This window comes from Lampetra planeri, chromosome 24 (genome assembly GCF_965212315.1).
Source record: "Lampetra planeri chromosome 24, kcLamPlan1.2.h2, whole genome shotgun sequence".
NCBI classification, from domain to species: domain Eukaryota; kingdom Metazoa; phylum Chordata; class Hyperoartia; order Petromyzontiformes; family Petromyzontidae; genus Lampetra; species Lampetra planeri.
This window is the reverse complement of record NC_136130.1, coordinates 6863476-6876305: the sequence shown is the minus strand read 5'-3', so window position 1 is coordinate 6876305 and position 12830 is coordinate 6863476. Positions and strand designations below refer to the sequence as shown.

At 48.6% G+C, this 12830-nt stretch overlaps 1 protein-coding gene across 1 annotated transcript in view; it reads right to left on the bottom strand.

Moving 5' to 3' along the window:
* Positions 1 to 2051: 2051 nt before the first annotated feature.
* The window catches only part of LOC144726687 (phospholipid phosphatase 3-like), a 65264-nt gene continuing 54485 nt past the window's right edge, over positions 2052 to 12830 (bottom strand). The window contains exons 5-6 of the mRNA XM_078605478.1: positions 8412 to 8588; positions 2052 to 4590 (exon numbers count right to left, since the gene is read on the bottom strand). Of these exons, the coding sequence (XP_078461604.1) occupies positions 4369 to 4590; positions 8412 to 8588 (399 nt within the window). The 3' untranslated portion in view covers positions 2052 to 4368. The remainder of the gene's footprint in view (positions 4591 to 8411; positions 8589 to 12830) is intronic.

Here is a 12830-nt window from a genome sequence, read left to right as displayed (position 1 = left end):
CCCCCCCAATTAATTAACCCCCAACATTTTGTTCCTTTGCATATTCATTTCTGTTTTCTATAAATCTTACTTTAAAACAAAAAAAATAAGTTGGTAGGGAATTCAATGGTGGGGGGGGGGGCACAAAACATCTGGATCACCATGTACCGCGTTCTGTGTGTGCCAGGAAAGCGCTGTTTGTTGCCCGTTTTAATGCGAATCGGTACGCACCCCGACTTTCGCGCCAGCACACTACTTGCCTGGCGAGTTGCGAAGTGGGGGTGATATTTACAATTCCACGAAGTGCCCGATTGCTATCGTGAGCTGTGCAGGCGGTGTGATTAAGATACCGTGATATGAAGAATATCTCGGTGAGAACTACGTGTCAATGCGTTGTCTTGAGTGGCGTGCAATTATGATTATCACGACTTACACAACTGACGAACAGGAACATTCTGGGAAAACCGGTCCTCTGGCCTACCCAAGGTGCAACTGCACCAGGGCCCACGGGCCAGACCAGGGTCTGGGAGCCACCCAAGGTGCAATTGCACCAGGGCCCACAGGCCAGATGGGGCCCAGGCAGCAGGCAATGAAGAAGGATGGTGGGCAACCCGCATGTGACTTCTTGCACCGGGATTCACGCCAAGCGTGCTACGCCACTGTGTTCAAGGTAACCGTAGGGATTTTTCCTTGAATATGAAACTTGATAACCACACGTTTCCTCTATGCTATATAAAAAAGAACATTTCCCAGACTCAGTCAAACGCGTGACAATTTAAATGCTGTTATTGTGTCATCTTCCCATAGATGGCTGTGAAATGAACTTTAATAATCCATTCATTCTATCCACTTAATCCACCCGCTCAACAAACCTTGCATGCTCAACGCGGAGCTTTATGCGGATTATCAAATTTTTCCACGACAATACCCCCCTTCTATTCACCACACGCGTCTAGATCAGTGGACCTTATGTAATGTGTATATATATACACACAGCATATATAGCATCTGACCACGCAACCACATCTCATGACGCTTGCAGAGGAACAGCGGGTCCAACGTATTTTATAGAGAGAGGCGAAAAGCATAGGCAGAGCAAAATATAGGAAGGTCGTGAACTTGGACTTTTACAGGGTCAGGGAGTAAAATGGCATGGATTGCTGGGGTAAGAGAGTTCCGGTCAATGGGGGAAGCGGAGGAGAATGACGTCCCACCTGGTGTTAGATTATCAATTGCCAATGTCTATCCACTGCTAGATGAAGGCCTACCCACAGCGCCTACGTCGCTCAGAGTTGATCTCACTCCCGCACATTCACTGATCTCATCACTCCATCTCCACGGTGCTCGTTTTCTTGGATACGATCTCTCCTCTCTCTCTCAATAAAACGTAATCTAAACGCCGTTATCAGCCGCAACAATCATGGTATTAAAGGAATAGAAATACTCGTACATTGTATTATCTTCCATTCACTGTATCTGAATTTCAGTAATCCGAATCGCCACACAATCTACCATTGCATCATTGCAATACATCAACCTTGGTGTAAGGGGTGTCATGCAGGGTGATGCAGCGGTAACACTCGTGGCTTTGCTGCAAGAAGAGCCTGGGATTAATTCATGACCAGGTAGGGTGCCTTTCTGCCTGGAGTATAAATGTTCTCCGCTTGTTCTGCGTGGGGTTTCCTCTGCGTTCTCCAGTTTCCTCTCATAGCAAAAAACAACAACACATGCAGTGTAACTGGTATGGGTCAAACATCCTAATGATTAAAAATTAGCTGCAAATTGCTCAATTGGGATTTCACATCGCATCATTGCCCTCCCGAAAAGGAGTCTCGAGACTCGGTGAGGCTTTCTTAGGCAAACAAAAACAACAACAAATACTCACCAGTAATAAACTTCCTCCCCTTTTAGAGACGCGGGCCTGTAATTACCCCTCTCCCCTGAATCCACCATCCCCTCCTTATACCCCCACCCCTCCACTACTACCACCACCACATGGTGTTGTGTTGGGGGTGGCAGGGGACGTGGGGGGTGATGTTGAAATGAAGAAAGCAGCAGAACAGCCACGTGTGTTACATTACAAGAATGTGTTTTATTTTGACAAAGGCATCACGATGTACATTGTACTCACAAAACCGCAGTCGCTGGGACTGCCCAAGTTATGCGCAAGTCCGGTAACGCGCTGCGCTCTCTCTTATACACAGGAGTTTATTTAATAGAGGCATGTTTGTGATTAACCCCACCACAGGCAGGTTGTGGAAAACCCAAAAAAAATAATATCGACGCAGACACAGACACGCACCGCTCGCACAAATATAACTACAAAAAAAACATGAGAAAAAAACAAGAAAAGTTTCGTCTTGAAATGCTTAGTTAAAAAAAAACACTTTCAGCTGTATCACATTAAGTTTGAATACTGATCATTTGTCCTTCCGGGCTCGTTTAAAAAACAAGTAAATTAACGGTTCAACAAAGCTCATACAAATGTGTGTCGCCTCCGTAATGTAAACAGGACTTGAACACTATAGCTCTCTCCGATGCGTTTGCCAGTGGTACCGCGCCGTCGTTCGGGCCCGACGCCCGACCTTTTCACTCCACCACCACGCGCCGGGGAGAGGCTTCTTCGGGAAACGCGAAACCAGTTCCGATTCAACTTGCCGGCGCGCGCAGGCGAAGACGTCAGACGTGGTGGCGAACGACGTGCGCGCGCTGGCACGACCCGTGAAACGCATCGGAGAGCCGTTTGGCACAGCCGTGAACACCCACGTGGCACAAAAGGCTTGAGCACAGCGCGCGGGCGTTCAGGCAATGCGTGGGGCACCCAGAGACGATGTGTGTGGAGAGAAGTCATATTAAAAAGGGGCCTCACACCTCTACGAAGTTAAACATCTCATAAATCTTTTTTTTTTTACATTTATAATAATAATTAAAATAAAGTAGCTGCTATAGTAATACCATCATCTTTGCTAATACTTAGATTAAAGGCGCTAAGTGCACTCGAGAGTAAAAAAAATATGTACTTTGCAATGCTCTATGGTAAACCAAAAGATGGTTTTGTTGAATATTGCTACATTCACATATAAAACCTGGCCGCTATTTTACATTTTTTCTATGAAGTATTGTTGCGTTTACATGGCGTATTTTCTACAAGACTATAAAACAACAGGTTGGAGACGGGATAGCAAAGCAAATGCAACACATTCGTCAATAACAACCATGTGGCCTAAGAATAAAGTAGATAATAAGCGACGTTTCAGTACAGACAATGGCTTTTCTTCACAGCACATAGCGAGCCCTGAAGAAGGGCGATTGAGCAAAACGTCTGTCTATTATAATTATTTTCAAGGTCCCGGTCTTAAAATGACGACTGTGTCGAGTTTGTTGTTGTATCGTCATTCGTGATTGTGCACCCACCGCCGACTTAGCAGCGTCACCAAATAATCGGATATACAAAAAAAAATACACAATTACCATGGTTTACCATAGTGAGCCAATGGTACATTTTTTGTAAGGCGTTACCACAAAACGTTTTCCGCTCATTCGACCAAATCGGTCAGACTTAGTGGTTAATAAAAGGAAAGCTGTCATTCAGACCAAAGAGGAGAGAAGCTCCATCAACAGTTTGCTTCTTGAGCATTATTAGTGAGCAAACTGAATGCGCGTTTTAATATAGGCCGAAGTCATCACATTAAAATAGATGGTATCTGTCTTAAAAGTTACTTTATATAACATTTATATAAAAATACACAGTCTTTGCCACATCTAATAGCCTTCAGGCCATACTAGAGTGAAAGAGCCCACCGTTTTTGAAAGAAAAACTGCTGTCAAATTGCCGGATTTGTTTAAAGGCATGATAAGACTAGCACTCTTCCAACAGGGCCAGTGGTTGAATGGATTTTTTTTCGCCTTTTCATTGAAAAAGAAACCCATTCTCCGGCAGGTCACGGAGTAATTTTACGTAATTTTCATGGCAGTTTAACACTGGCACATTTGTCCGTTGCAATTTTCTGAGGATCTATTGCCTCATTGGCCTAACGATAGTCCACAATGCTAATTCATAGTCTGAGCTAAGGCTGCCCCCCTCCTCCCCCCCACACAAAGACCTCTCTCTCCCCCTCTCTCCTTGTCAAATGTGCGCTCGGCTAACCGACAACCTCATCGCAGAATGTCACAAATTGTGCCATCGGCCAAAACACATCATCTCGCGTGACTACACTTCGCTGCGATGACTCATTCCCCCATCCGCCCTCCTCCCTCCTTCCCTCCAACTTCACTTTGCCGATACAGCCAAGCAACTGCCTCCTCGCCTGACGCACGCAACAACAAAAAGACAGGCAAGGTTTTACTTCTTTTTTTCTCCCTTCAAAAAGAACGCCGGAGTCGGTAATTTCACTCGCTGACCGCGGGCTCCGGGGGCGTCGCTTGACGTTCACCGCTCTGGGCGCTGCAGCGGATGGCGGCAGCGGTGGCGGTGGCAGTGGCTGCAGCGTCGGCGTGGCCGTTGTGATTGGCCGCTTGGCCCTGTTCCAAGTCCCCGTTTGTCCGCGCTGCTTCCCTGCGCTTGTGCACCGCCAGGCAGTTGTCGGTGAAAAGCCCCGAGATGAGAAACACCTAAAAAAAAGAAACAACAACAAACAGCGGACGGGCGGCCGCAGTCAGCACAATATCGCAACAGAGCCGCGGCAAGAAAAAAAAGGACCTGACGGTGAGGGCCTGTAACCGTTCACCCAGACGGCACCAGCGATTTGGTGAATCATCACGTTCATGAATGTAGCATCGGGGAGGGGTGGGGTGGGTGTAGGGGTAGTACGGGGTCAATGGAGGGGGCTGGGCCCCCTAATATAAATAAAAAGCTGAACTAGTATGCACAGGCTTGGCACAATTGGAATAAGGTAGAACGAAAGGAGAGCCTGGCTGCTAGCTGTGATCTAAGAGAGTTGAACAAATTAGAGTGGAGGAAGGGAGAGAAAATGCCCAGCCCCAATTAGAAACGGTCATAGTCAAGTCAAAACACGTTGGTTGTTGGGGCCTCGACAAAATCCAATCATTTGTAAACGATCTGCACTTCATATTGTTTGTATAAAAATCGGCGCTGCAGCCCTTTACATATATACACAGGGGGTGAGAGCCCGAGTAGAACGCACGATAGACAGAAGCAGATTGGGTCGTTGCTCATTCTGTTTCGCGTTCAACATTTGCGTGAAGTTCGCTGAACATTGACTGTTAACATTGAACTGCACAGAAACGTCAACATACACAGCAGAGCTTACACACATGACTTGCGGTCACACGCCTTCGAGTACATTATTATAAAATAAAGGGTGTATGACTAAATGTTTGTCAGTTTATAGCCATAGGACGAGTGAGTGGATTGATTTATTTAACAGTCAAAGTGTAATTGTAATACACAATTTTCCAAACTTTTTCACAGCCTCCCTGCTATGTGCAAACATTTGTATTTTACGCTAAGAATAATGAAAACAATGGCAGAATGGGCACATGGCAAGTCTGCTGGATCATTTTCATGTGTGCGCTTCTGTTTTTAATATTTTTGAGATCACGGTGCAACATTCAATCCTGCAGCTACCCCACGACATTTGGCATAATTCCATAAAGCGCTCAGAAGTTTTTTTTTAATCATCCCATTCATCAACTCACCTGAACTTCTGACCCTGCCTCATCACTAATGGCTATGCCGGTTGGTTAGGCTACTGGGGTTTCCATACAGGTGAAAGCGCAGCCCTGCAATTCCTTGCTTACTCCACTACAGGTGGAACGGCCTCCACGAGAGAGAACTTTAGAGGGCCTTTCTAGACAGCCTGTGGCCTACTCTTCAACAAATTTTCATTCAGACGCTGTCTTTCCGACAGCCCTGTTCTTCACCTGAGGACGGCTGCTTGCATTGTGGCCGAAACGTCGTGAGAATTGTATTTTATTATGTTTTATTTTTATTATTTTATTATTTCCCTTCTACGTGACTTTACCGAAAGAAACAAGAAGATACTCATTTACACTATGAGATCTCTTTTACCAGTGGCAAAATATAATGGTAGGTTTTTACCCTTTTAACTGGTACAAAACTGACACCTTTATTCAAGGCATCATGTTTGCAATGACCACAACACAAGTAGTCAATAAAGCAAACAAAAAGAAGCAACTCTGATAAGGATAATAATATGCACTGTCATTGAAGTTGATTGGCCCACACCCGAGACGGCTTTCTTTAGAGCCTAGTCCCCATTGGTGTAGGGCCAGATGACACCAGAAGGCGTACAACTCAAAAACAGTGCAATATCAGAGTATTGAGAGTTCGGGGTAAACATTTACACTATGAGATCTCTTTTACCAGTGGCAAAATATAATGGTAGGTTTAAACCCTTTTAACTGGTACAAAACTGACACCTTTATTCAAGGCATCATGTTTGCAATGACCACAACACATTGACTACTTGTGTTGTGGTCATTGCAAACATGATGCCTTGAATAAAGGTGTCAGTTTTGTACCAGTTAAAAGGGTAAAAACCTACCATTATATTTTGCCACTGGTAAAAGAGATCTCATAGTGTAAATGTTTACCCCGAACTCTCAATACTCTGATATTGCACTGTTTTTGAGTTGTACGCCTTCTGGTGTCATCTGGCCCTACACCAATGGGGACTAGGCTCTAAAGAAAGCCGTCTCGGGTGTGGGCCAATCAACTTCAATGACAGTGCATATTATTATCCTTATCAGAGTTGCTTCTTTTTGTTTGCTTTATTGACTACTTGTGTTGTGGTCATTGCAAACATGATGCCTTGAATAAAGGTGTCAGTTTTGTACCAGTTAAAAGGGTAAAAACCTACCATTGTAAGAAGATACTATTCAACAATTGGCAGTTGCCTTGGAAGGGGTGGGGAGTTCCCACATTGTACCCCACCGCACACACAACCTGATGACCGCGGTACACCCATTTACACTGCTGAGTGGGGCAGAGGTGGGGGGGGGGGGATTTAGGAAACTTGTACTGGAGCAATGTTGCAACTGCCACGCCGGGAGATCGAATCGAACTCGGCGACGTCTAGACTGCAAGTCCGGTGAGTGTGGTGACCATTACACTGCGGTGGTGGCGGTGTTGGCGGCGTTGCAACATCCATCACACCGTGCAGAAGTGGCCACTAATGCAGCAACCGCCGTGCGGCATAGTGCAGGGGCACGGAGGTCACAGCTTGTGGGGCTGCGCCCAGATCCCCCGCAGCAAGGCGCGGAATGAAGACCGCGGTGCGTCGCGTCGACGACATTTTCTGCAGTCCGCGTGGGCATCGCGACGTGTGAAGGACCCGCGTTGTAAGGGGGCCCCCCGTGGCTCGACAGAGGTCACCCCCGCACGTGGCAGCAAAACCGCGGAGCGGAGCGCTCAAAGAGTTTGCACACGGAGAGCGGTCCGCCCTTGTTCGCCACAAGGTACAACAGAGTAAATTTCCACCGGCCGGCCAAGTCAAACCGCCCACCGATCAATTTGGCTCACGCGTAAGGGGACCATCCAGGCTTTTTGGATGGATTTTGTCTGCCTTGTATCAATTTTGTTCCACTTTCTCAAAAACATTTGCTTCACGAAATTGGATCAAATCCCATTTAACTGCAATGGAAAACGTGTGGGCGCTCGCCTTGCCGAGAGCGCGCGGCCTCACTTTCACGAGAATCTGCGCGGCGTTGAGACAACAAACGGGCGTTTTTATTGTTGTCGTTTTAATGAGGGTGTAAACATTCCAACGAGCCCGATGAAGAGGCCACGCTCGCTGTGCTGTGCTATTTCATGTGGGTTCACTGGGCTCCTTCCCTTCGCGCCCCTCCCTTCTCCTCCCTAACGATGGCACACAGCCAGGAGGAATATTCCTTGCAGCCAATAAATTACAGCATAAAACGCGGGCAAGAAATATGCAAGCGGCGAGCTCCAACATTACGACCAAGCGGTGATATTCATCCCGATCAGGTCAATGCTGATGCTGCCAAACGCAGACTCGTAACCACGATCATCGTCGTCGTAAGTCATCGGCGAAGATGACAATGCTGTTGTTGAAACATTTGACGGCAAAATGCAATTGGCTATGGGATGGCCTTTTTTTCATGATGATTTTTAGAGTGGATTGTGATCAGAAGTGGATAACTGCTGATTACAACGATCCAGCCCTGCTGTGATTCTGCCCAGTTTTTATAACCTTCGCTGGAACGAAGGATACAACAATGTGCAAACGCACGTAAAAAAAACTCACAAATCCTCGTTGTTAAATGAACGATGAGCACATGAATGACAAATTGATTGACAGGTAAGTTGGCGCACTGCACTATATAATACAAACCTCTGATTAGCAGGGTTGGCTGTGTACGGTGCAAAAGAAGTTCAACGTACATACAACAATAATAATGATAATACGTAAATTAAAATCTCCACTCACCACAGTAAATGCGACAGTCGCCCCAGAGCCAAACCCGACGAGTACATCGCTCCAGTGGTGCCGGTAGTCGGAGAGGCGCGACAACCCCACCAAGACGGCCACCAGCAGCAGCACGAACTGCAGCAGCGGACGGAGGATGCGTGCGCCCCGCCAGCGCAGGCGAGACTCCACGTACAGCTACGAGGGTGGCACGTGTCGCACACACATCACACTTCATTACACACATGGCACGTGTCACAAAGACAAACATCCCCCGGTATAGTCTTTGCAGACTGTTGGGTGCAAGTGCTGTTCGCGAGCACCTACGAAGGCCGGCACGGTACGCATGAGGGTGGGTGGTCACAGCACCCTGCCCAGTGGTGATATTTACACACTTGACTGGGTACTCATTTGAGGTTGAGTCGACTTATGGGAGGCCCAGCATCGGTTCAGATTTTCGTCATCGATGTTGACCATGAGCGGGAATCGAACTCGGGTCGCCGGGTTTGTAGTGCAGTGTGCTAACCGCTACACTACCGCTCCCCACGTACCTCGCCGCACAATACATTGCACGTGACACACACACACACATCAGACACAAGCATCACACGCACAGCACAATGAGAGACCACGGAACATGCTGGCGCACGCGCGGCAAGGAGCGGCTGGGTTGCACGCGATACCTTTGGTGTTGCGCGTGGAACGGCGTCGTTGCCGTACGAGGCGCATTCACATTTACGATGAAATCAAAATGGGAACTCACAGTTGGGATTGCACACAACATTTGTTGTTTCCTCCTGGCAGACTACTGCCCATTTGAAAGGCTAGGTACCGAGTCACCTTGTGCCACACAGGGACAGCTGCCACCAGGGGATGCCCTTTCAAATGTGTCGAGATGAGATGCGATCTAAAGCGCCCTGAGATGCCCCAGGGTAGAGGACGCTACATCAAAAACATATAATTATCAGGCCATTGTCAATCTACCGCTGGTTGAAGGCATCCCCACACCGTGTTGGCCACTGGGGTTGTTTAACCATGCTTTACCACGCAGTGGGACTGCAGAGGCACGGGGTGCTAACACCAGTTCACATATCACTCGCCACGGATGTTAGCATTGGCCGAAAATCGAACTCAGATCAGCGAGTTTACAGCGCAGTGTGCTAACCACTGCGCCATCGCTCCAACCCCATGCAACACTCGAGACTCGAAAAACACAACATTTTGACAGACGCGATTCGACGTAATTATCGTGATCTCAAGAATCCAGAACTCTAGGCATTGTCAAACCTCTGTGGAATAGGTTTGGATTTCTGCTGGTTATGTCAAACCCAACTGGGCACCGCTGGGTGTCGTGAACCCACGGTGCTGGACGTACGATGCTAATGCTTCGCGTTAAAAAACCCGCTCCGAGTTCAGCAATGCGCTCGATAAATTCAACGCAGCAAAACGCCGCACATGGTGCGCCTAATGCGCCACTTTACCTGATATAGCGCACGTATCTCGCCGCACAATACATTGCACATGGCACAACACACGCACGCACGCACAGGAGCAGTCTTGGGATTTTTTTGGATCCCCCCCCCCAGCAGGAACCGTTTATAAGACCCCCAGCTTAGCGAGCAGTGTTTTTCAACAGCACTTAACAACCCACACATGGCAGTGGCAATGTGTAAAAAAGAGAGAGTGGGCAAGTGGACAGCACTGTCTCCCTAAATTGCAATCGCTGCCATGCAACTATTCTGCTGTGCCACACACACACACCATGGTGCACACACACACATACACCATGGTGAACACACACACACACCATGCTGCACACACACACACCATGCTGCACACACACACACACCATGGTGCACACACACACACACACACCATGGTGCACACACACACACACACCATGGTGCACACACACACACACGCCATGGTGCACACACACACACACGCCATGGTGCACACACACACACACACCATGCTGCACACACACACACACCATGGTGCACACACACCGCTGCGGGTGGCACAGACACACCGCTGCGGGTGGCACAGACACACCGCTGCTGGTGGCACAGGCACACCGCTGCGGGTGGCACAGGAACACCGCTGCGGGTGGCACAGGCACACCGCTGCGGGTGGCACAGGCACACCGCTGCGGGTGGCACAGACACACCGCTGCTGGTGGCACAGACACACCGCTGCGGGTGGCACAGGCACACCGCTGCGGGTGGCACAGACACACCGCTGCGGGTGGCACAGGCACACCGCTGCGGGTGGCACAGACACACCGCTGCGGGTGGCACAGACACACCGCTGCGGGTGGCACAGACACACCGCTGCGGGTGGCACAGACACACCGCTGCGGGTGGCACAGACACACCGCTGCGGGTGGCACAGGCACACCGCTGCGGGTGGCACAGACACACCGCTGCGGGTGGCACAGACACACCGCTGCGGGTGGCACAGATACACCGCTGCTGGTGGCACATGCACACTGCTGGAGCAAGTGCTGTCAGCGAGCATCCTAAACTTGCGGCTATGGATCTGTGCTCGTGTCGCATGAGCGGTGTTGCGTGTGTGTGTCGAGTGGTCCGGGCTGATGTGGAACCGTGACTCCGCATCATCTGTCTGCCCACACGCCCGAGATGACGTCTGTCCCGGACGTGGAGGAGTGCTGATAGCAACACGTATGCAGGTGCCAGGTGGATTATTACATGGCGGCATCGTGAGAGATTGCGACGGATTAGAGGCCTTCATACAACAGTGGATTCAAGCACATCACTGCGGGTGGCATGTGTACTCTACTGGACATCTGTGAAACTACTGGACAACTGTAAAAAAGAGCTTTACATCTCATTAGATTCCTCCACTATGAATACATACTGATAAAATATTATGATTCTGATACTCGTGGCACAAGACGCACGGCACGTGATGCACGGAGTTTTGTTCACGGTGTTGAGCTGCACAAATGCTTGCCACGTGGTTGGCATTAATTGTAGCATTGGCGAGCGGCAACGTTAGTCCCAAAGCGATGCAATTATCGTCGTTGTGTTTTTTTTACTCTTTTGGTGGGTGGGGTGATTGGGGTTGTGGTTCGTAAACACGTGCTCGCGTCCAGACACACACACACACCAAAGTCGGTCGTGAAAGTTGGGAGTCGTGGTTATCATGATCATAATTATTTACCGACCTAAAAGGAAGCTTCAGCGAATCTCAATCGCCTTTTTGAGGACAGTCCTGCCTGGAAAGTGAGGTTCAATTATTATATATTTGAAAGAAATATATACTTTTATGCCAGAGATGGATCTAGAAACTTCCAAGGGAGGGGACCAATCCCAACATAGCGAGCTTTTAAAATCGGGGCCCTGCATAAAACATCAATTTTGGGGGTTTCAAGCAGAGGGGTGGGGAGGGTGCAGGCCAATCAGTGCCCATCCCGCCCCTCTGGATCTGCCACTGCGTGCGGCAGTAAAACCAGCACAATCCACTGCTGGATGAGGGCCTCTCCACACCGATGCCAGTTGTGGAGGCTATTCGGCCAAACGTCATCATGCTGGTCGGCGCGGGTCGGTGAAGGTGGGCAAGCGCTCATTACACACACACAATGTGCTTGCCAGAAATTATCCACGACACCTCGCTGATCTCGTCAAGGAGCATAAACCACCATCACGCCAACTACGGTCATCCTCGCAGCGGCTTTTCGCTGGCCATCGAACAAAGACGGTCACCACATCGCGCGCTTTCACGTGCGCTTTTGCGGCCGTCTTGAATGCTCTTCTATTCCGATATTAGGAAGGCACTGGAGCTGTGCACTTTTACATCAGAATTGAAAACTAATTTCTTTATCACTGCTATATTGTGTTTAGTTTGCAGTCTTTCCCCTGCACCTTCGATCAGCATGGATGGCTACGTACGGTGCGAAAGAAGTTCTACATACATTCATACAGAGTGGTAAGAGCGTAGAATTACTGTTCCGACAATTATACCAAGAGCAGACGAATCCATACGAGGCGATAATACTCACAAACTGTCACCAACTTAAAGTGCATGCTGCTCTGCTTCCTACAGAGACCTTTCTGCCTCTAATAATGAACTTGATACATGAGATCCTCACCGTGACTTACGACTCTTTCTCAAGAAGGCCCTATGTTGGGATGTTTGTCCAATTCCACGATTGAGAGGTTTGCATCTGATAGTAGGTGCATGACATCTACATGATCGTCTATCCCATCCAAGCAGGTGGTATACAAACGTGTGTCCACCATGCCTGGACTATGATTGTCATTATTCTCATCAGCATCAACAACAGTTATCGATCATCATGATCATGACCCATGATCAATAACACTGTTGGATTCATCATCATGATCATGAATCCACTGCTGGATGATAATCCACCTGGCACCTGCATACGTGTCGATATCAGTACTCCTCCATCTC